This window comes from Diabrotica virgifera, chromosome 4 (assembly GCF_917563875.1).
Source record: "Diabrotica virgifera virgifera chromosome 4, PGI_DIABVI_V3a".
Taxonomy (NCBI): Eukaryota; Metazoa; Arthropoda; class Insecta; order Coleoptera; family Chrysomelidae; genus Diabrotica; species Diabrotica virgifera.
The window spans coordinates 106,198,819-106,221,966 of record NC_065446.1 but is presented as its reverse complement, the minus strand read 5'-3'; the positions used below and the strand labels follow the sequence as shown (position 1 = coordinate 106,221,966).

General features: G+C 33.6%; 2 protein-coding genes across 2 annotated transcripts; both read left to right on the top strand.

Moving 5' to 3' along the window:
* Nucleotides 1-931: 931 nt before the first annotated feature.
* LOC114333327 (nuclear cap-binding protein subunit 2) lies at nucleotides 932-15,266 on the top strand. The gene is made up of 4 exons (XM_028283187.2): nucleotides 932-1,112; nucleotides 1,178-1,395; nucleotides 1,450-1,552; nucleotides 14,994-15,266. Exons 1-4 carry the CDS (start codon nucleotides 1,053-1,055, stop codon nucleotides 15,093-15,095), a joined length of 483 nt encoding a protein of 160 aa, XP_028138988.1. The 5' UTR covers nucleotides 932-1,052; the 3' UTR covers nucleotides 15,096-15,266.
* Nucleotides 15,267-17,259: 1,993 nt separating this feature from the next.
* On the top strand, nucleotides 17,260-22,758 carry LOC126883632 (uncharacterized). Its single transcript, XM_050649285.1, has 2 exons — nucleotides 17,260-19,084; nucleotides 22,577-22,758. Exons 1-2 carry the CDS (start codon nucleotides 17,260-17,262, stop codon nucleotides 22,756-22,758), a joined length of 2,007 nt encoding a protein of 668 aa, XP_050505242.1.
* The last annotated feature ends 390 nt before the right edge of the window (nucleotides 22,759-23,148 follow it).

The following is a 23,148-nucleotide window of genomic DNA, read 5'->3' as shown; positions in this document are numbered from 1 at the left end:
TCCCTTCCCCTTCCCTTAATAAAAATATTTTCTATCAAACAAACAACAAACACTAAAAATATCAAAATAGCGTGTACCAAAATATAAAGTCACCGCGCACGCTAAATAATGACGTCACTGGCTTGATGAAGTTTAATTCGCGTGTACCTAACTTTTTTATTTGCGTACACGTTAGCGTGTACCTAGACACAGCGATTAAAACCATACAATTTCATTATTCATTTATCCTTTTTTACATTTGTATATTAATTGTATATTGTGTGAACATTGTTTTATTTTTTTGAATGTCAACGGAATTTAAAAGTGACTTTACGATTTGCTTTACGTTACGTTAAGGCAGTTACAAAAACTACCTATTTTAACATTCATCCTCTACGACACGTTAGTTGCTTTACGTATACGGAGATGCGTACGTTACGTAGCAACAAAAACTCCCTATTAGGGAGTGTATTTCTTAAATACAAAATACGTATCGCGATACGGGAGTTCAACCATTAATGCGCAAGCGTATATGTCAATAAGATGCGTTACGTTTACGTATTTGTGTGCACAAAAACTCCCTATTTTCATGCTCATGTGTCAACGTAACTGATGCAACCTCACTTTTGCGACTGACGTGACAGTTGTTTATAGTTAAATTTTATATTTATATATGTTTTATTTTATATTTTATTTATATTTTGTAGTTAAATTTTATATTTCATATTTAATTAATAACAACTTGTCAAAAATATTACCTAATTAGGAATGGTCTATTCCTTAAAACATCAAGTTCTATTCTGTAACTGGTACACAAGGTCAAATATTTCGGTCCCAACAAAATCAATGGAAACGACAGTTAGATTCGCTTCTGTGTGGTTATATATTCTGTGACATAGGCAACCCAAATTACACGGCACACAGTAGTGGGTCAGGATTTAGACAGAATTAAAAGTTATTAGATTTTAGGTCAATTGTCAATTTGTATAATTTGTGATTTGTGTTGTGGAGTTTTCAGTAAATAAATAATAGTTTAATCTCAAAATTGCCAAATTATAAACTTTCTAAAAACAATGTCGATGGTAACCTCACCTTCCGTAGAACTTAGTTCTTACAGAGACCAACATTTCAAGGTAACCATACATAAAACTAATTAATTTAAGGATTCTTAATAATTACTTTTTGTTTATACATACAGGGTACTAGAGCCGAACAGGACGGATTATTAAGACTATCAACCACATTATACGTTGGAAATCTATCTTTTTATACAACTGAAGAACAGATCTATGAGCTCTTTTCAAAATGTGGAGACATAAGAAGAGTTGTAATGGGTTTGGATAAATATAAGAAGACACCCTGTGGGTTTTGTTTTGTAGAATACTATAACAGAGCTGATGCAGAAAACTGTTTAAGGTAAAATTAAGCTGGAACTTTAGATTGTTATCAGTGCTCAAATTTTTCTTTTAGGTATATAAATGGTACTCGTTTAGATGATAGGATTGTAAGAACGGATTGGGATGCAGGATTTATAGAAGGTAGACAATATGGTAGAGGAAAAACAGGAGGACAGGTAATGTTATTATTCTTCTTTTTCTTTTATATAGGCAGTACTGCCTGTTTTTTTTTTCAACGGTGCCTTTCATTCTGTCCCTAAATTGTCATTCCATCTTTTCCTTGGGCATCCTATACTTCTTCTGCCTAACAGTGACGTCCCAGGCTATTCTTACTATCCTTGATTCAAACATCCTGCTTATGTGTTGATTCCACTCTTCTTTTCTGTTCTTTACCCAGGTATTTATATTGTCTACCCCACATATGCGTCTGATTTCCTCACTTCTTACCCTGTCCTGTAGTCCTTTTTCAGCAATCCTTCTTAAGATCTTCATTTCGTTAGTCTCCAGATGTCTTTGTGTTTTACTTGTATCTGGTCTTGTTTCGGTCGTGTAAGTCATAACTGGCCTAATAACTGACTTATATATTCAGGCCTTTGTTTCCACTCTTAGGTGTTTGTTTTTCCAAATTGTGTAGTTTAGGCATCTGACTGTTCTACTGGCTTTAATTATTTGGTGTTTTACCTCTTCTTCGATATTATTTTTGGCTAATAGATTAATTCCCAGGTATTTGAAAGTCATTACTTCTTGTTTAATCCAGGAACCGAAGCTTTTCACCTCGCAATTTTTACAGAATCGATCGATTTGCTTGAAAATTTGAGAATAAGTAGTGGATACTCCAAGGATCAAAATTTATATGATGCCCAAAGGCGCTCTTACCATGGGGGTGGTTGCCACCCCATCTCGGGGGTGGAAATTTTTTATTATGTTTTGACCACAAAAGTTGATAAAAACATGCATTATAAGCAAAAAATGTTCTATACATTTTTTTGATAAAATTAATAGTTTTCGATTTATTCACTATCGAAAGTGTTAGTTTTATATCGAATAAATCAACGTTTTCAATATACTCATTTACGATTCACTCAATTTTTGCAGTAGAAAGAATTGTTTCAAACCAAGTTCTTGGGAATTAAATAACCTACAATTTCATATTTAAACATTTTTTCGTATATCTGATGCTAATCTTTCTATTCTGAAGAAAGCAGCATTTTTTACCAAACTACAAAAATCCGTTATTCGCTTTTAACTCGTCTTTTAAAAACTAATCATTCTAAGCCAGTCAAACTTCTAGAATCTATTAATAATACATAAATAAAGAAGAATGAATAAGGCCAATGACTAAAAACACCTCTAACTAGTGTTGCCAGGTCCGATTTGTTTTTAATCGGTACATAAGCAAAAACAAATCGGGATTTAGGGTTGTAGATCGGGATAAATAAACAACAATAGCCCAGTAAATAACCGCTTAGGAGTGTAATTTTCGGAGTCAACTCCGAATTGCATGAAAATCTGGATTTAGGTTCTACTTACTGTCTACTTCAAAGTTGAACTTGTACCGTTGCGTTGGCTGCTTTTACTTGGGGGGTGACAGTTACCCCTTCTCGGGGGTAAAAAACGCGCGTTTAAATTAAGTCCCAAAATGGATCAACTGACTAACTCTAAAAAACTTTTGTTGTATATAATTTTTAAACTAAGTCAATACTTTTCGAGTACTTAATTTTATCGAAAAAAATATTCTTAGCAAAAATGTAGCTTTTAAAAAAGCAAAAAAAATGGTTATGTTCAGAAAGTCTATAAAACCAGTAAAAGCAAAGTTGTAGCTCATCAAAAATACGTTCTTATTCGTCAAATTCCAAATCGATTTTTTCAACTTGAAACAACCAAAAAATCAAGCAATTTTCGGGCAAAGCCTATTAAAATTTTTTAAAGTGTTTAAAAAAATCTTTAATTCTGTTTTATATAAAAGTCTCTAACATTAAAACTAAGCCAGTTACGCTCAAAATAAAGTTGGCCCTTTTTTTGGTAAAAAAAAAATCGTGAAAATCTCCCCCTATTTAGCAGCGTAAATAAAATTAATCGTTACCGCTTTACCATTTACTTTATACAATGTGTATGTATTGTTTTTTTACCCGTTGGGAGTGCTTAGTATTGAAAAAATTTGATTTTATAGCAAAAAAAAATTTTCCTGAAATATTGGAAAATGCCCTTTTTTCAAAAAGGGATACTAAAAATCTCAAGGAGTAAAAAGTAGGTAGGTTTTGCTTTTATAAATATGATAGATTCAGTTTGTTTTTCTGTAAGACAAAAATTGGTTTTTGTCTTACAGAAAGACTCGTTCAGCGGTAACGATTAATTTCATTTGGAGGGCTAAGTAGGGGAGAATTTTCACGATTTTTTACCAAAAAAAAAAAGAGTCTTGGAATCAAAAAAGGAAGCTCAAAACTTGATTTTGAGCCTAACTCGCTTAGTTTTGATGCTAGAAACTTAAAACATAAATATAAAGCTTTAATAAAAAAAGTTTTAATTGGTTTTTCCCGAAAAGTGCTTCATTTCTTGGTTATTTCACGTTGAAATATTTGATTTGGAATTTGACTAATAAGAACGTATTTTTCATTAGCTACAAATTTGCTTTTGTTGGGTCTATAGACTTACGAGTTCACAATTTTTTTCATTTTTTTATATTATGCTCCATTTTTGCTAACAATATTTTTTTCGACCAAATACTTACTTTTGAGTTATTTGTGAAAATCGCCTGAAAACATGATTTTTTTTGTCGAAAAATAAACATTTTCAATCATAAATAACTCGAAAAGTATTAACTAAGTTAAAATTCTATAGAACTAAAATTGTTTAGAATTAGTCAATTTATCCATCTCCTGACTTATTTTAAACGCGCGGTTTTTCACCTCAACTAGGGGTGACTGTCACCTCCCGAATAAAAGCAACCAACGGTACAAGCCGTCCAAATTTTCATGAAACTCGGAGTTGATCCTGAAAATTACACGGTATCGCCGTATTTACCGTTTATTTACTGGACTACAAGGTGTTTCTATAATCTGTATTTAATCCTACATAATAATAATAATCACACGAAATTACAAAAAAGTCGTAGATTAAGTAAATTATTTATTTTTTATTAAAATTATATTTTTTTAGTGCCTTGTTTTTATAACATAGTTATAAAATTCACTGCAAGTCCTCCTGAAATTGGTTTTCGTGGGTGAAAATCGGGACATTTAGTGTCCCGATCAGGTACAAATCGGTACGCGTCCCCAGGCCCCTGAAAATCGGGACGTCCCGCGCAAATCGGGACACCTGGTAACGCTACCTCTAACTTACATTTTTATGCTTCCAATTGGATTTCCTTTTTTTTTTTTCAAAAAATATATTGATTTTTTAACCGTAACTTACTGTAGCGAATAAATCGAAAACTATCAATTTTATCAAAAAAATGTATAGAAGGTTTTTTACTTAGAATGAACGTTTTTACCAACTTTTGCGATTAAAATATAAGAACAAATTTCCACCCCGAGATGGGGTGGCAACCACCCCCCATGGTAAAAGCGCCTTTCGGCATCATATAGATTTTGATCCTCTATCATGGATGACTATCCACTACTTATTCTCAAATTTTCAAGCAAATTGATCCATTCTGTAAAAATTGCGAGGTTTTGTCCTATTTTAAGCTTCATTACTTGGATTAGTATAATTTAATTGTCTAGCTCCAATTTGCATCTTATTGATTATTTGGCTATTACTAAGCTTTTTGTTTTTTGGGTTGATATTTTCATATTCAGGTAATGTTATTGACACATTTATTTCTGACAGTAAAATGGTAGATATTGATGGCTTAGTATGAAAACCTTGTATCTCATTTTAGAGACAATTTTACAGGAAAGACTTTAAACTGAATTTCTGTATACTCTAACCTAAAATATATGTGTAAAAATCTAAATCATAGACATATCGTCGGTATAGGTACTACGAAAACCAGGTAAATGTCAAAATACTGAAATCGAGAAAAAACGTTTTTAAAGTTTAGTGCTTTATTTTGAATTAAGCGGACCAGTTGTATTTGATATTCGATAAGCTAGTGTGATGCATATATCAGAAATAATATTCTATCATTAGTTTGAAAAAGTTAAGAGACCTAGCTAATTAAACCTAAATTTAAGATCTAGGTGGAATCACTTACCTGGTTTTACCTGTAAAGCAAAATAAATCACACTGTATTAAAGACACTTATCACCTTTTTACTGAATATGGTAGATATACAGCAGTAGAAATATATTGTTGTCCGGCAAATATAAATGTGCGCTTAGTTGGTTTTACATGCAACAGAACTTCGATTTTATGGAAGTAAGTAGCGATATATTGTTTTATTTGAAAATGAAAAGTTGGTTAGGTGTAACTTATTTGTTTATTACACAAATTATCTGCTGAATGGTAAGTCGTATCATTTATTGAGTTTTACCTGTATGTAGAGCGTAAAAAGCTGAGAATTTTGGTATACGTAACTCAGTATTTTAAAATTTGTCATTTATCTGGTTTTCGCAGTATACCGACGATATAATACCTAAAACTATCTGACAATTGTGACAGAGAAAACCGAGGCTATTAGGTCAGAAGTCTCTTTCTAATCAACAGGGTTTATCCAATGACGTTGGGTTTATCGACCACATCACTTTCCCACTGTCGCCGATTTGATAAAGTCCTCTGATTAGTCCTGGCCTAATAGCCTCAGTTTTCTCTGTCGCAATCGTTAGATAGTAGCGTGCAGTTTAGGTATTATACACTCACTGACACAAAATTTTACCACTAAAAATTTTTTAAGTTTGACAATTTATAACATTATTTGTACTCCGATCTTCAAGATTCTTGCATCAGTTTGTAGGTATAATTATCATCATCATGGCTTATTCACTTCTGGCGGAGTGTTTGCCGCCCTTTTGGGCTCTCTGATTCATTTGTTGTGGAGAATCAGTCCGCTGTTGTCTTTTATTATTATAGCAGCGTGTGTGACTTGGCTTTGTCTACAACTTTCCTCCATTCTTTCCGGTCCTTACAACGCTCCTTCCAATTGTAGATTCTCAGCTTCTTTATGTCTCCCAAGACTTGATCTCTCCATCTTGTTTTGGGTCTTCCCTTTGGTCTCTTTGTTGTTGGTCTCCAGCCAGTTATTCGCTTTAGCGTAGAGTCTCTTTCTGTGTGTCCCAGCCACCTGAGCCTCTGCGCCTTCACGAACTTGATTATGTCTTCACCCTGGATGACTTCTTTAATTTCTTCATTTGTTAATCTTCCAAATTCGCCTACACTTATCCTCACCAGTCCCATTATTCGTCGAATTATCTTTCTTTCTAAGATTTCTAATCTCATTTCATCTTTTTGTGTTAGGCACATCGTCTCTGCACCATAGGTGATCACTGGCCTGATTGCAGTCTTGTAAATTTTTAATTTGGTTGTCTTACTAATGTGTTTTTCTTTCAAGAATTTTTGGTAGTTCCAATAGGTTTTATTACCCAGTAGGATGCGTTCATTTATTTCATCCGTTCTATCATTTCTGCCATTCACCATCACTCCCAAATATTTGAAACGGTGTACTCTTTCAAATGTATATGCTCCAAGCTTAATTTCTTTCTCGATATTCGTATTCTCTCTTGAGCACTTGAGGTATTTCGTTTTGCTTTGGTTTATTACTAGCCCTCTCTTCTTTGCTTCTTTATCTAGTATTAATATTATATTCTGCATGGTTTTTAAATCTCTAGTAACCAGTGCAATATCGTCTGCATAAGCTATCAGTTGGGCTGAAGATTCGATAATTGTTTCCCTAATTTTGGCTGCTCTTACTGCACCCTCTATGGCAATGTTAAATAATGTTGTTGATAGGGAGTCTCCCTGTCTGACACCTACCTCCATTTGTACTTCATTTGACGGGCCTTCCTTTGTTAAGATTCGTGCTTTGGATTCCTTCATCGTCATTTTCGTGAGACTTACTAGTTTTTCTTGAATGCCTAGTTGCTTCATATCATTAATTAGCTCCTCCCTTATTACACTGTCAAAGGCTTGCTTGTAGTCAATAAACAGTATATGTAGATCTATTCCATGCTCGTAACTTTTTTCGACGATTTGCGTTACAATGTGTATTGCATCTATTGTTGACTTACCTTCTCTGAATCCATGTTGGTATTCACCTATTTTTGTTCTCGTTTCTTTTTCTATTCTTTGTCTGATCAAATTAGTTAATATTTTGTACATTGTATTTAACAGCGTGATTCCCCTGTAGTTAGTGCATTTTGTCTTGTCACCTTTTTTAGGGATTGGTGTTATCAGACCGCAATTCCAGTCGTTCGGCATGCCTTTTTTCTTCCCATATTCGTTCTATCAGCTTGTGGATTCTGTGGGCTAGTTCCTCTCCCCCTTTCTTGAAGAACTCATTTATAATGTCGTCTGATCCTGCTGCTTTCCTTGTCTTTAATCTGTTTATGGTCGCCAATGCTTCGTTGTATGAGGGAGGCTCTGATTGTTCTTCATTCCTATTTTCTGTTTGTTCTCCATTTTCTGCATTTTCAGCATCGCCTTTATTTTTGAACAATTCTCTATAGTGTGTTTCCCATTCCTTTTTTCCAATATTTGCCGGTATCTTTTTCTTATTCTGTGCTTTTATGTGTTTATATAGTCTTGCATTATCGTTACTATTAGCTTCGAGTTCCAGCAATAAGTCTTCAATCCATTTCTTCTTTTTAGTTCTGCAACATTTGTCTGACTCTTTCTTTTTCTCTTTATAGTGTAGGAAATCTTCTTGTTTCCCTGTGGCCAACCACCTGTGTCTTGCTTGGTCCTTGCCTTTACTAGCTTGCTCGCATTCTTCATCGTACCAATCTTTTCTTTTATTGTCTTTCATTATTCCTATCGTCTCCTCTGCTGCTGTTAAAATACTATCTTTTATGTCTTCCCATGTTTCATCTATGTCCGATGGTTTTAGGACTAGTAGTTTTTTTAGTGCAGAATTTTCTGTTTGCATTATCTGTATTTAGTTTTGACCTATTCCACCTCTTTCTTTTCTTTCTGTCGTTTTTTGTCTTTAAGTATCTTCAATTTCATGTCGCCTATCACCAAAATGTGATCCGAATCAGCATTGGCTCCCCTGTAGGACCTCACATTCTGTACAATTGTTCTCCATTTTTTTGAAATTAGGATGTGGTCTATTTGGTTTCCGTCTGTCGTTCCAGGTATTAGCCACGTTACTTTGTGCTTGAATTGGGTGCTAATAATAAAAGTATTGGTTGCTGCTGCTAGATTACATATTCTCCTGCCATTGTTGTTCGTATTTTGATGGATCGTTTCTTTTCCTGCGATTTCTCTGTTCGTGTCTTCTTTCCCTATCTTTGCGTTAAAGTCTCCTAACAGGATTAGTATCTCGTTCTTTGGTATTTCTTCGTACAATTCTTCAAGTTTCTCATAGAATTCGTTCTTTTCTTCTTCGGGAGCATTCTCTGTAGGTGCATATATATTAACAAATGTTAAATTTGCTTGTTTATTTTTCATTCTTATATATGATATTCTTCCATCAACCGCTTTAAAGTGAATAATCTTGTCTCTTACGCTATTACTAACTAGAAAGGCGGTTCCATTGCGACCCTGTTTGCTTTCTCCTGCGTAGTACATTGTATGGTTTCTTCTATCGATCATCCCTTCTCCTGCCCACCTTATTTCTTGTAGCGCTAGTATTCCCATCCTGCATTTTGTCATTTCTTTTGCCAACTCTTCCATTTTGCCTGGTCTTAGAAGTGTTTTGATGTTCCACGTTCCTATTCTTATTTTCCTGTTTTTGTCTTTTATTTTATTTTTTTTTTATTTGTTTTTGCGTCTTTTCTTACAAAATATTTTCATGTCTCCGTATTCATTGCCAACTCCGTTATACTGTCGCCGTCTTTTGTTATATGTTCTGTTAGTTTTTTGACGTCATTTTTATCAATTTTCCGCGTGGATCTATATCATCAGATAGGGGGATCTGTCGTTTATTGTCCTAGCGTTACTCTTCTTCTCTTCAGGTTTCTTCCAGTAATTTACATCCATGCCTTCTAGTTGCTCCAGTGAGAACAGTTCACCATTTATCCATAATTTGTTGTATTTTAGTGCGGCTGTGTGTCCTTCCTGGCGTACCATTTTCATGTGCTGGAGAAGATGCTTCCTTTCTTGTAGTATTTTTTTCGGGAAGTCCTCATTGATATATATTTTAGTTCCTCTTAGGTTTTTAGCAGCCTTCAGAATTTCCATTCTCGTAGCTTCCTTTTTCATTTCTAATAAGATGGGTCTGGGTACATTTTGGGGATCACCTTGTCTACCTATTCTTCTCATCTCTACCAGTTCTTCATTTAGGTTTGTTTGTACGTCGATTTTTTCCATTATCCCCTTTATCTTATTTATCATCTCTTGTTCGCTTTCTGTTTGGTTTTCTTCGACCCCCTGTATTATTATGTTTTTTCTTCTGGCTTGTCTTTCCAGTAATTCGATTCTAACTTCTTGTTCCGTGATTTTAGTTCTCATTGCTTGGTTATCTGCTTTCAACTGCTCGTTTTCTTTATTTAATTTATCCAGGTCTACTTGCATTTTATCTATTTTGCTTTCGATTCTTACATTTCTTTCATCCATTCTCTCTAATTTTTCTAATATCTGCTCCATTGTACCGCGGTAAGGGGGTCAGCCCAATCGACTTGGCGGAGCGTCAACCCTTCTCAGCACTTTGGAGTTTTACTCAGATATAGATTTTCGTATTAATGATTCGGCTTTATTGCAGAAATTTTTCAATAGCCGGCAACCTCGCTTTTATTTTCGACGGAACTTCACCTCTTGGAATGTTTTTGTCTGTTGTTTATTAATTGTTTGAGAGGTTATTATGCTTTTTGCAATGCTTAATCATTAGTTTCTGCTGAATTTTGACGAACTATTTTTATCCGGAGCACTGTCGTCTGTCTAAATTCACTATAGTTTGTTTGTATTAGTTTATTTTTCACTTTGTTACACTAAATTTTTATATTTTAATACGGAACGTATTTTGACAGTATCATTCAAGTTCAAGCCTCGATGTCAAGGTATAATTATATGTATTGATAATGTTTGTTATTATTCCGGTAACAAAATTTTATTATTCTCGTAATTTTTGCTTAGATGGCATTATATGGGGGTGAATGGAAGTGCTGTATTTTCTTCTAACTTTAAAAAATACTGTGGCATTTCTAAAATTTTGTTTTTTGAATAATCCAAATATCTCTATTCTTGTAATTAAAAGCTAAAGCTGTAAACAAAAACACTGATTTGCAGGTTAATTTAATAAAAATTATCAAAAACGCACTAAAATTAACAACACAAAACTATACTAACAACAAAACAATTCAATAGTGGGTATGTCCACCTCTCGCAGCAACGACTGCTCGCAATCATTTTGGCATCAAATAAATAAAATGTGTTATCTTTGCCTGTGGAATATCCCGATATTCCTCTACCAGGGTCATAACTGTACCAAATTTTCTGGAGGCCTAAGATGATGGCGAATAGCTATTTTCAATTCATCCCATAAATGTACGATAGTATTGAAATCTGGGCTGCATGCGGGCCATTCTAATCTTATCAATCCCTATTTAAAATATTTATATTTATAAGTCAATCAGTGTTTTTATTTCCAAAAAATTGCGCAGCTGTTACAAGAAAAGAGACATCTGGATAATTCCAAAAACAAAAACCTTAGTGATACCCCCGGGATAATAGGATAGGACTATGAAACAATATCAGCTCTTCAAATTTTCCTCAGACTTTTTAAAGTTGGTAGAAAATACAATGCTTCCATTCAGCCCCGTATAATGCCATCTAATTTTTTTTGTAACTGGAATAATAGCTAACGATATCAACACAAACTCATGCAAGAATCTTGAAAATCGGAGTACAAATAATAAAGTTATAGGTTGTCAGACCAAAAAATTTTAGTGGCAGAATTTTGTGCCGGTGAGTGTATGTCTATGATCTAAATGTGCTCTGAATAAAAAATATGTTTTTATTCATTTTGCTCTGGTTTTTAGGTTAGAGTACATATGCTTCAGTTTAAAGTCTCTCCTGTCTAATTGTCTATAAAGGCTGTATGACACTATGCATTTTCTTGTATCATTTCTAATATCGTTTCTGATATACATTTTCTTGTATCGTTTCTTGTACGTACATTTGTGCCCTGTATGACACTATGCAAGTTCTTGTATCGAAAATTGTATGAAATTCGGCACGTGATTTGTCGAAATTTTATTTGTCACCCTGTGTCACGTTACATTGGTATGGTACTACTGCGTCCACAGCTGATTTTAAGGATTTTATAAAATTTATAAACTTTTAAAAACATAAATTTAACATTTTAATGTTAACCAGAATTTTTACGTTGACTGTTGATTATTTGTGTTTTTTATTTTGTTTTGATATTTGTGCTAAAATATTTGCATTAGAATTATCTTCAGTTTGATCCAAATTAGGAACTATTGTATTTTCCTCTAGTAAAGAATTATGCAACATGAAACCCAAAGTTATACATAGTTTGAACTTTACTAGGAGCTAAATATATTATGGTTATTAGTAGAACAGTAGCCCATACCAAATGATATATTAAGTATCAATAAAATATTTATAAATAATACCTACAGAAACACAAATAAATTCATCAAGACATAAATCATATGATCTCATTTTCAGCCGCCATTATGACATTTAGAATTTAGATGTTTTACCAGCAGGTTTTACGATTTTGCTCTTTGCACAGAAATTGGCGCAGTTCTTGTACAAGAATCTGTGCCTGACACAAATTCTTGTATCGTTTCTGATATCGTTTCTTGTATCTGTGTATGACACTATGCATTTTTTGACATATCAGAAACGATACAAGAAAATGCATAGTGTCATACAGCTTTTACTTGAAATACAAGGTTTTCATACTAAGCCATCGATATGCTGTTTTTTCTTCTAGTAGGATTATTATTAACATATTTTGGACAACATTTAGATTGAGAGTTTGTGAAGATAGACAAGTCTAAAGAAATTTAGTGTATTGGCTGTATTGCTATGCTCTTAGAATAAATCTGCTGACTCTATTGCCAAATCTATCTACTAATCTATCAGGGCAATTGCCAAAAAAATTCTAATGATTAACTGCAATTATTAATCTAGTTGTTCCACTTTATCTTTACCCAAATGTCACGAATCATTTTCAAACAAGTTAAATCAAAACATTAATTGAAACATACATCGTTGTGTAGTATCATTGACAAGTACTTACTGTCAATGTAATAATTAGGAAATGGCCATTATCCCGGTTGAGGTATTTTACAAAGTCATTTTATTGAATTGTTTTTTTTTTCACTGTTGAGGCGATTGATGGACTCAACATTAAACAGCTTGAACATCATACTGACTATTACCATTATAAAGATAAATACTATATTATATAACAATAATTTAATATTACCCAAAATTGAGAAATACAAAACTATCGAGTGAATGATATAAAAACAATTAATAATTTTTAATATATCGCACCTTTGGGGAAATATTATATTTATTTTTTATAAATATAAAACCAAATAAACTTTATTGATAAATAAATAAAACTGTGTGCAAATTTAGAGTGGAAGAACTATATCAAAACAAACAACAAATATTTCGTGGGCATACTGGGAAAATCCACTAACTCCATTTTTTCCAATTTTGAGATTTAATTACCATTCAATCCAAAAACAACAATATATTAATAGGAAAAACCGTATATCTCCAAATTCGTCATCCACCGTGCTTAAATTTATACCTTCAATGACAAAGAAAATCAACTAACTCCATCTTTTTCTAAGTTTTTATGAATAAAATAATGTTTTTCCAAATATTTCTATGTACATGTATGTTCACACTACCTCTGGTTAACATCCTTTAAAACCATATCTAGGTATTAAAACTTGAACAGCCAGTGTACCCGATTTTTAAGATGTAATCCATAAGGTGTAATAATGTTTAAGCGTTTTTCTCAAAACTTTACTTTTGTGAGTTGCTGGATTTTCCCAGTACGTCCACGATTTATTTGTTCATGTTTTATACACTCTGGGCCAAAATTAACTGGCCACCTTAAAAATGGGTCATTTTTTATGTCTTATATCTCCTAAACCTGCTGTCCGATTTAACCCGGCACCTGCCACGTGGCTTTTCAAGACGTCAACTGCCACGTGGGGTGCTCACAGCGCCCCTTAAAAATTTTCTGTGATCTACTTGTTTATAAACAAAATAATGTGTTGAGTTACAAAAGAATATAAAAAAACATGTTTTATTAACTTATTAGCTACTAATATATTATAAAAGTTAAAAAATAAAATTAAAAAGGTGTTTTAAGCAAATTAGCAAGTACCAACCCATAATAAATGAGGTGAAGTGAAATATCTAAAAAAATAAGATTTATTGAGTATAGAGACTATGTTATTAATAATTTAAATCAGTTATTACAATAATTCAAACGAAAACAAATCTATGCTATATAATATGATAGAAAGCTACTAGGACGCACAGCACGGTTAACAAACTTGAAATACCAAATATTTGATAAAAATGTATTATGGGGTGCTAGTAGCACCCCACGTGGCAGGTGCCGGGTTAAGTGATTTTTGTAATATGTTATAGCCTTATTCCTTGACAATATCGTTATAATAATATTGTTGCTAAACAGGTAAATTTTCATTGTATACCGGATGTACGGATCAAACTGTGTTTTGTTCTTAAAGTTTGCATCACCCTGTGGAATATTCTAGCTTTGTAGAATACTGAAATTAAAACCTAACTGTAGCCTCATGTTTTCTCAACATTTTTTATTTTTGATTGATTCGATTATGTTGGATAATAAAAAAGTTAGGTGCTTTAACAACTAGACATGTTTTTTATCAATACAGGGTGTTTTTAAAAAGTCAATTCAAAAGTCAAAGTCAACTCAACCGGTTTTAAAGCAATAAATAAATCGTCAGTTTGATGTATATAAATCGTATTGATAAAAAACATGTGTAGTTGTTAAAGCACCTAACTTTTTTTTATTATCCAACATAAGCGAATCAATCAAAAAACAAAATGTTGAGAAAGCATGAGACTATAGTTAAGTTTTAATTTCAGTATTCTACAAATGCTAGAATATTCCACAGGGTGATGCAAACTTAAAAATAAAACACAGTTTGATTTGTACACTCGGTATACAACGAAAATTTACCTGTTTAGCAACAATATTATTATAACGATATAGGGTTTTTCATCGATTGTCATTTGTTTCGAGCTCCTGTCATATGTTGTATAATCTGTGTATAATATTAATATACATGGATTATACGACATATGACAGAAGCTCGAAGCAAATGACTGTGAATGAAAAGCCCTATTGTCAAGTAATAAGGCTATAACATATTAAAAAAATCACTTAAATCGGACAACAGGTTTAGGAGATATAAGCCATCAAAAATGACCCATTTTTGAATTGGGGTGGTAATTTTATAGATATCTTCGCGAACTCTCTATCTAAATGTTGTCCCATATTTTAGTTAGTAAAATTAACTAAGAGTGTTTTAGGTACGTGATGAATATAGGACTGATTATGATTCTGGAAGAGGAGGTTATGGTAAAATAATCCAGCAAAAGATTGGAATTGAGACCCCAGCTTTTTTGAGATAAGCATTGAAGATTTGTTTTCAAGTTAGGTTAAAGCTAAGGGACATGACGAAATATGAATAGCTTAATTCCCTTGTGTAAAAACGTTTTTCATTATAAATGAATATCATTTATCGATTGTACAATATTTCATATAACTTATATATAAAATTAATAAACAGAATCACAACAATATGTATATTTTTTCATTCGGACTGTTGTTTTCTTAAAATGAATATTTTGTTTGAGTTTTATCATATTAGAATACCTTATAGTCTGGGAGGTAGCATCAAGTTTGACCGGAGCATTTTAGCAAGGCTGTTTTTTTTTTATTTAGTTAGGTGTTACAAAGCTTATTAACAACTGATGTGTCAGCTGGCCCAAAAGCGGCGCTTTTAGGCAAGAAAGGATAAAATATGAAAGTAGATGGAAAGACCCTACAACTTATATGTCAAATATTTATCTCCGTGCCTTACATCCATAATGGCCTAGTGGTTAGAATACCTGGCTCCTGGCTTTCACCCAGGCGAGTCGGGTTCGATTCCTGGCGTCGGAAATCTTTGTTTTTAAAATTGACATTTTGATTTGAAAAATAATTGTTTTTATAATACCTACTTTTTTATATTGTGTCGCATAAAATAATAAAAACGTGGTAAGTATTATAAAAACAATTTAATCGGTCATTGCAAAAACAATATATGTTACAATGTGTAAATTTGTCAGGGAACGTAAAAAATCTTTCCATTAATAGTTGGATATTCTGAGGTAATACTATATTTTATATAAGTATTATGGGTTATAAATGCATCTTTCTGAAAGACAAAAAAAGTCTAGATGTTGCGTATTTTTTTATATTAGTTTTTAAGTTTGTGGACTTACGTTGTTTTCGAAATGAACCATAATTTTTAATGTTTTTCTTTATTTTCAGCAAGAAACAGTCAAAATAGATAGAAATTTAGATATATTACGTATGTATATACAAGAAAAAGACTAAATGTTACTTAGTTTTTTGATATTAAGTTTTTAATTTTGTGGACTTATGTTGTTTTCGAAATGAACCATGATTTTTAATGTTTGTACTAAGACTTTCTTTATTGTCAGCAAGAAACAGTCAAAATACACAAGCAGTACCGGCGCTAGGGTATCAGGCGCCCGCCTGCAAAACTAGCATAGGCGCCCTTCAGTTTCTTTTAAATTAATATTTTGTATCACAACAGCAGAAAAAAGCCAATTTTGGCGCCCCCCAAACAAGGGCGCCCGCCTGCAGTGCATCCCTTGCAGGCCCGTTATCGCCGGCCCTGTACACAAGTAAAGGACATGTGTTGTTTTCCAACTGATCGAAAAACATACCGTCCTACCTGTTAAGTACATTGACTTTGAAATTTATTAGACTCTGCCAATTATTGTACAAGTGCGTATTACCGAAGATTGCCGAACGAAGTGACCCAAGTTCATTTGCCAGGGTTACTGGGTGACGAAAAAGGACATAACGACGAGAATACACACAAAAACAACGCTTCGATGAACGAACATTTTTACTCCTTACATTCAAGTTATTGTAATTTGTTTTAGATCTGTTGTATTAAAATTTACGTGAAATTCTGAAAATTCTTCACCACATCCACAACTATTGGTCCTTCGAACAACGAATCTACAGTGCCAGCAGAACTACAAAAGAAAATAGCAGCTTTACATTCTACGAACCGACGTCGTACTTGACCCGCTGTATCAACCCCAGGAAGCTACATTATTTACAACACTGAATACTGAATCCTTTTTATAGTTTCACATTTTTTCAGTCTCTATTTGATAAATATTTTAAGTACATGAGTTTCAATCTAAATTAATATATTTATTTCGAATAGTGACATATTTGACGTTTTACCTACTCTCGTATTCATTGTGAATGTGCTAGCTGATTTTTTATTTTATGATGACAGATCGTAACTAAACGTTAATAATAATTCTTACGTACATAATAATTGAATTACAAAACATTTATTTCCGTTTTCTGCACTTGAATAAATCATTTCTTTTTATTTAATTACATTCATCGAAGATCAAATATTTATTTCTTTAAACATCAAACACATTTTGATTGTTTATATCTGTATAATAATATACGCCACATACATACATAATATTTAATTATTTTGCATCCTCATAAATTTTGGTCAAATTGTCAAAAATGTCAGACCAAAACAAAACAAAGAGAATGACCACTAAAGGTGCTCTTACACGTTTAACAACATATTTTCGAAGTATAGAAAATAATGAAATTATCGACCTCGTAGATTTAGAAATGCGATTATCCAAAGCCGAAGAGCTTTTAGATGTTTTTAATGAGGTTCAGCTGCTTATTGAAACTGATGATCCTGACTGCGAGGAAAATTATGACACAATACATGCCATTGAAAGGCAGACTTTTGAGGACAGATATTTTAAAATAATATCTGACATCAAAAACCTTATTTTATCTAGACGACCTACTGAAACGTCTGATTCACGTATTGTCAATGGTTCAACAGCAGCTGGGCCTACAAATACAAGCAACATTAAGTTACCTCCATTGAATCTAGCTACATTTGATGGATCGTTTGATCAATTCCTCTTCTTTCGCGACAGTTTTAATTCTATTATTAATGATGATACTTCACTTTCCAATGTACAAAAGTTTCATTACTTACGTCTGTCATTACGTGGCATAGCTGCCGACACTATTAAATCTTTGCAAGTCTGCGATGCAAACTACGACATTGCTTTATTGATCGAAAGATTTGAAAATAAACAGTTACTTGTAAACAATCACATTAAAGCTCTCTTTAACCTACCACTAGTCACAAAAGAATCAAATGAAGGTCTCAGACAACTTCTAGACAATACACAAAAACATTTACGTGCTTTAGAAGTTTTAAAACGCCCCACTAAACACTGGGATGATTTGATTATTTATTTGTTAACAACTAAATTTGATAACTCAACAAGACGCTCTTGGGAGTCACAAAATTGTAAAGACAACCTACCAGTTTTAGATGATTTACTGAAATTTTTAAAAGAACGATGTCGTATCTTAGAGTCATTAGATAACTACAATGATAATAAACAGGATCAAAATTCACCACGATACAAAGGTAATAAGTCTGAAACAAGAGCCTTTGTTTCTAACACAGAGTATAGGTTTAAATGCAACTTTTGTAACAAGGAACATAAAATATATTATTGTCCTGACTTCTTAAAACTAAATCCTACTAATAGGTTAAACAATGCAAAACGTCTACGTTTATGCCTTAATTGTCTTGGCACATGCCATCGTACTAAGGATTGTCGTTCTACTGGTTGTAGAAAATGTGGAAAGATCCATCACACTATGTTACACTTCGAGAATTCACAATCCTCAAATTCAGTTTCCACAGAAAACAATTCTTCTCAATCTTCATTACCTTCCAATGTTCCAAACACTGGGCTGCAGTCAAATGAATCTACTTCTACCTCTAACTTCTCTTCAACACATCATATAAGCTCAAGTGTTCACACTGCTATTAAACCGTATATTCTACTCTCAACTGCTGTTGTTAACGTTTTTGACAAGTTCGGCAACTCACATAAATGCAGAGTACTCTTGGACAACGGAAGTCAATCCAACTTTATATCCGAGAAATTTTGTGATATTTTACAACTTTCAAAGGAAAAAATCAACACTTCGATCTCGGGAATTAATCAATTAACTCACAATATTAACTTCCGGACATCACTAACATTTAAATCAGATATTAACAATTTCTCGAAAAAAATATCTTGTCTAATTTTGCCCAACATAACAAGTAATTTACCTTACATACAGATCAATCGTTCCCAGCTCAATATTCCAACAAAATTACTTCTAGCTGACCAGAATTTTGAAAAACCTGGTCCAGTAGACCTTCTTATTGGAGCTGACACATTTTGGGATATTTTAAGCGTGGGACAAATCAAACTTGGTCCTGGGTTACCGATCATTCAAAAAACCACTCTTGGTTGGATAATTTCTGGCCCAATTCCAACAAATATTCAACACCACCCCCAACATAATTGTTACTTTTCTTCTACCAGTGAATTAGATTCACAGCTCACAAAGTTTTGGGAACTAGAGGAGTGTCCTAAAACTAAGTTTGTTTCCGAAGAAGACATCTATTGTGAAAATCATTTTAAGCAGCATATTTCTCGCCATTGTGATGGTCGTTTTATCACTACTCTTCCACTAAAGGAATCTCCATCAGTTTTAGGGGATTCTCTAACTACTGCCAAAAAACGTTTTTTAAACTTAGAGAGAAAACTTGAAAATAACATTCAATTGAAATTAGAATATCATGACTTCATACGTGAGTACATTAAACTTGGTCACATGTCCCTAATAAATGACACTAATGATAATTCTGGATTCTTCTTACCTCATCACTGCGTTTTAAAAGAAACTTCAACCACTACAAAGTTAAGAGTTGTATTTGATGGTAGTGCGAAAACTACCACAGGCTACTCATTAAATGACATCATGTATGTCGGCCCTCATTTACAAGATAATTTATTTTACATTTTACTTAGATTTCGTCAACATAAATTCGTACTGGGTGCAGATATAACTAAAATGTATCGTCAGGTTTTCCTTACTCCTGAACAACGTTACCTTCAAAAGATCCTTTGGAGATTTAATAAAAATGATGAAATTTCTGCTTATACACTGAATACTGTTACCTACGGTACTGCATCAGCAGCGTTTCTTGCCATTAGGTCTCTTCATGAAATTGCTCATCGACATATTTCCGAATACCCAAAAATTTCCTCTATAATTTTGCACGATTTTTATGTAGATGATCTATTAACTGGTTGTGACACATCGGAAGAACTCCGAGAAATCAAGGAAACTATTTCATATTTATTATCTTCCTACGGTTTTCCTCTGAGAAAATGGACTACCAATGATTCGTCTCTACAAAATCATTCTGATCCTGATTTTTTGCATATTGGTTCTGACGAACATAACAAAACACTATTATTACTTTGGAATCCGTCTTGTGATTCCCTACAATATTCTATAAATACCTCCACAATTAACTTAAAGATTAGCAAAAGACAGATTTTATCCTGTACAGCACAAATATTTGATCCTTTGGGGTTACTTTCACCCGTAACAGTTATATCGAAAATTATTCTTAAAGAGCTCTGGAAACTCAAGATAAGTTGGGATGAATCTGTTCCTGAAAGTATTTACACACTTTGGTCGAAATACTACTTCGAACTTACAAAATTAAACACTTTAAAAATACCTAGACATGTACTTTCTTCTAACCCAGTTTCTGTTCAACTTCATGGGTTTTCTGACGCCTCGGAGGCGGCTTACGGTGCATGTATTTACATATGCTGCACAGATACATTTGGAAATTACACTTCAAATCTTTATTGTGCTAAAACTCGAGTTTCTCCTATGAAACTTGTAACCATTCCAAGACTCGAACTTTGTGGGGCATCACTACTTTCTGAACTTGTTGAAAAGGTCACTTCATCTGTAAATGTCTCCTTTAAAAACATTACGTATTGGACTGACTCTAAAATTGTTATTTCATGGATAAACACCTCTCCCCATTTACTTAAGACTTTTATAGCAAATCGAGTCTCACAAATACATAAACTGACCAACCCTGAATTTTGGAAATATATTAATACTTATGATAATCCAGCAGATCTACTGTCACGAGGTATAAGTCCTTCTTCGCTCAGTAATTCCCACATATGGTTTCATGGCCCTTCTTGGCTCACTTTGCCTCAAGAAGAATGGCCTCAATATACAAAACATCAAGAAGTTTGTATAACTTCTGAATTACCTGAACTGCGTAACAAAACTCTTGTGTTTCATCACATCAACAACGAATTTACCTTTTACTACAAATATTCTTCATTAAATAAACTAACACGCGTCTTTGCTTATGTCTTAAGATTAAAGACAATCTGTCGATTCATAAACATTTACGAATAACAGGTCCCTTGACCACAATAGAACTCAATAATTCCCTTTTAACCTTAATTAGGTTCGTACAACGTCAGTCATTTCCATATGATTATGATGCACTTTCCAATTCCAACCAAATTGACAAAAGAAGTAAACTTCTTGGCCTAACTCCATTCTTTGATACAACAACAAAATTAATACGCGTTGGCGGTCGTTTACATCATTCGTCATTTGATTTTAACAAGAAACACCCCATAGTCCTACCTCAGAAAGATCACCTCACGATACTCATTGCTCGCCATGAGCATTTGAAACTTTTACATATTGGTCCTCAAGCACTTCTTGCTTCCTTAAGAGAAAATTACTGGCCAATATCAGGGCGCAATTTGGTTCGAAAAATTGTTCGTGATTGTGTCCGATGTTTTAGATTTAACAATAAACCCGAACAGTATCTTATGGGCAATCTTCCGGAGTCACGAGTTACCCCTTCACGTCCCTTCACGGTTTCTGGTGTCGATTATGCTGGTCCCGTTTTATTACGAGATAGAAAGGGTCGTAATTACAAAACTTCTAAAGCTTATATTGCTCTCTTCATTTGCTTCGCCAGTAAGGCTATACATTTAGAAGTTGTCAGTGATCTCACGACAGAATGCTTCTTAGCGGCATTACGCCGATTCACGGCACGACGCGGTAAATGCTCCGAAATCTTTTCAGATAACGGCGGCACTTTCGTGGGAGCAAATAACGAACTCAGACAATTTTTTAACACAAATGCTGATCACATTATTACAGACCTCTCAATCGACGGTATTCAATGGCATTTCATTACTCCACGTGCTCCCCACTTCGGTGGATTATGGGAGTCAAACATTAAATCAGTTAAGCACCACATGAAACGTGTAGTAGGTAATGCAATTTTAACATTTGAAGAATTTACCACGGTTTTATATCAAATAGAGGCTTGTCTCAATTCTAGACCACTCTATCCTCTTTCTAATGACCCTAACCCTCTTACTCCTGCACACTTATTAATTGGATCTTCATTGACGAGTATACCACAACAAAACTTAATGGACATTAATGAAAATCGTCTTTCAAGATTCCAAAGGGTGCAACAGATATTACAGCACTTTTGGACAGGATGGTCCAAAGAATATGTATCCCATCTTCAGCAGCGGGTCAAGTGGAAGGAGAATTGCCAACAGCTGATCCAGCCTGGACGCATGGTTCTAGTAAAGGATGATGGACTTCCTGCCTTGAAGTGGCAGTTAGGCAGAATTTTAAAAACTTACACCGGAAGTGACAATATTGTGCGGTCGGTTGTGATAAAGACAAACTCTGGTGAGATTAAACGACCGGTTGTGAAATTATGTGTTCTGCCTAACCAAGATCAATAACTTTTGTTTGAAAACTATAATTAATATGATCTTTGACTTTTTCTTTAAGACTTTTTATTGAAACCCGGTCTTTGGGGTTTCAAGGTGGGGGAGTATATGTTAAGTACATTGACTTTGAAATTTATTAGACTCTGCCAATTATTGTACAAGTGCGTATTACCGAAGATTGCCGAACGAAGTGACCCAAGTTCATTTGCCAGGGTTACTGGGTGACGAAAAAGGACATAACGACGAGAATACACACAAAAACAACGCTTCGATGAACGAACATTTTTACTCCTTACATTCAAGTTATTGTAATTTGTTTTAGATCTGTTGTATTAAAATTTACGTGAAATTCTGAAAATTCTTCACCACATCCACAACTACTACCATACAATATTTAAACATACAATACAGTTGAGTCCGCGAATCTTTACCCGTGCGTCATCATTTAAAGCATACGAAATAAGTCGATGATAAGTCGGAAATTGAAATTTACTAAACGCAACAGCAAGTCGCTGTTGCGTTTAGTAAATTTCAATTTCCGTGACTTGCTGTTGCGTTTAGTAAATTTCAATTTCCGACTTTATTATTTTTCAAATCGAAATGTCAATTTTAAAAACAAAAACGATTTCCGACGCCTAGTATCGAGCCTGACTTGCCTGGGTGAAAGCCAGGAGCCAGGTATTCTAATCACTAGGCCATTATATGGATGTAA

Coding starts and splice junctions, on each gene's coding strand:
- LOC114333327 (XM_028283187.2), top strand. CDS start 1,053: ATGTCGATGGTAACCTCACCTTCCGTAGAACTTAGTTCTTACAGAGAC. Junction 1,396..1,449: donor GATGCAGAAAACTGTTTAAG/GTAAAATTAAGC, acceptor TTTTTCTTTTAG/GTATATAAATGGTACTCGTT. Junction 1,553..14,993: donor GAGGAAAAACAGGAGGACAG/GTAATGTTATTA, acceptor AGAGTGTTTTAG/GTACGTGATGAATATAGGAC.
- LOC126883632 (XM_050649285.1), top strand. CDS start 17,260: ATGTCAGACCAAAACAAAACAAAGAGAATGACCACTAAAGGTGCTCTT. Junction 19,085..22,576: donor CATTCAAAAAACCACTCTTG/GTTGGATAATTT, acceptor GAAATTTATTAG/ACTCTGCCAATTATTGTACA.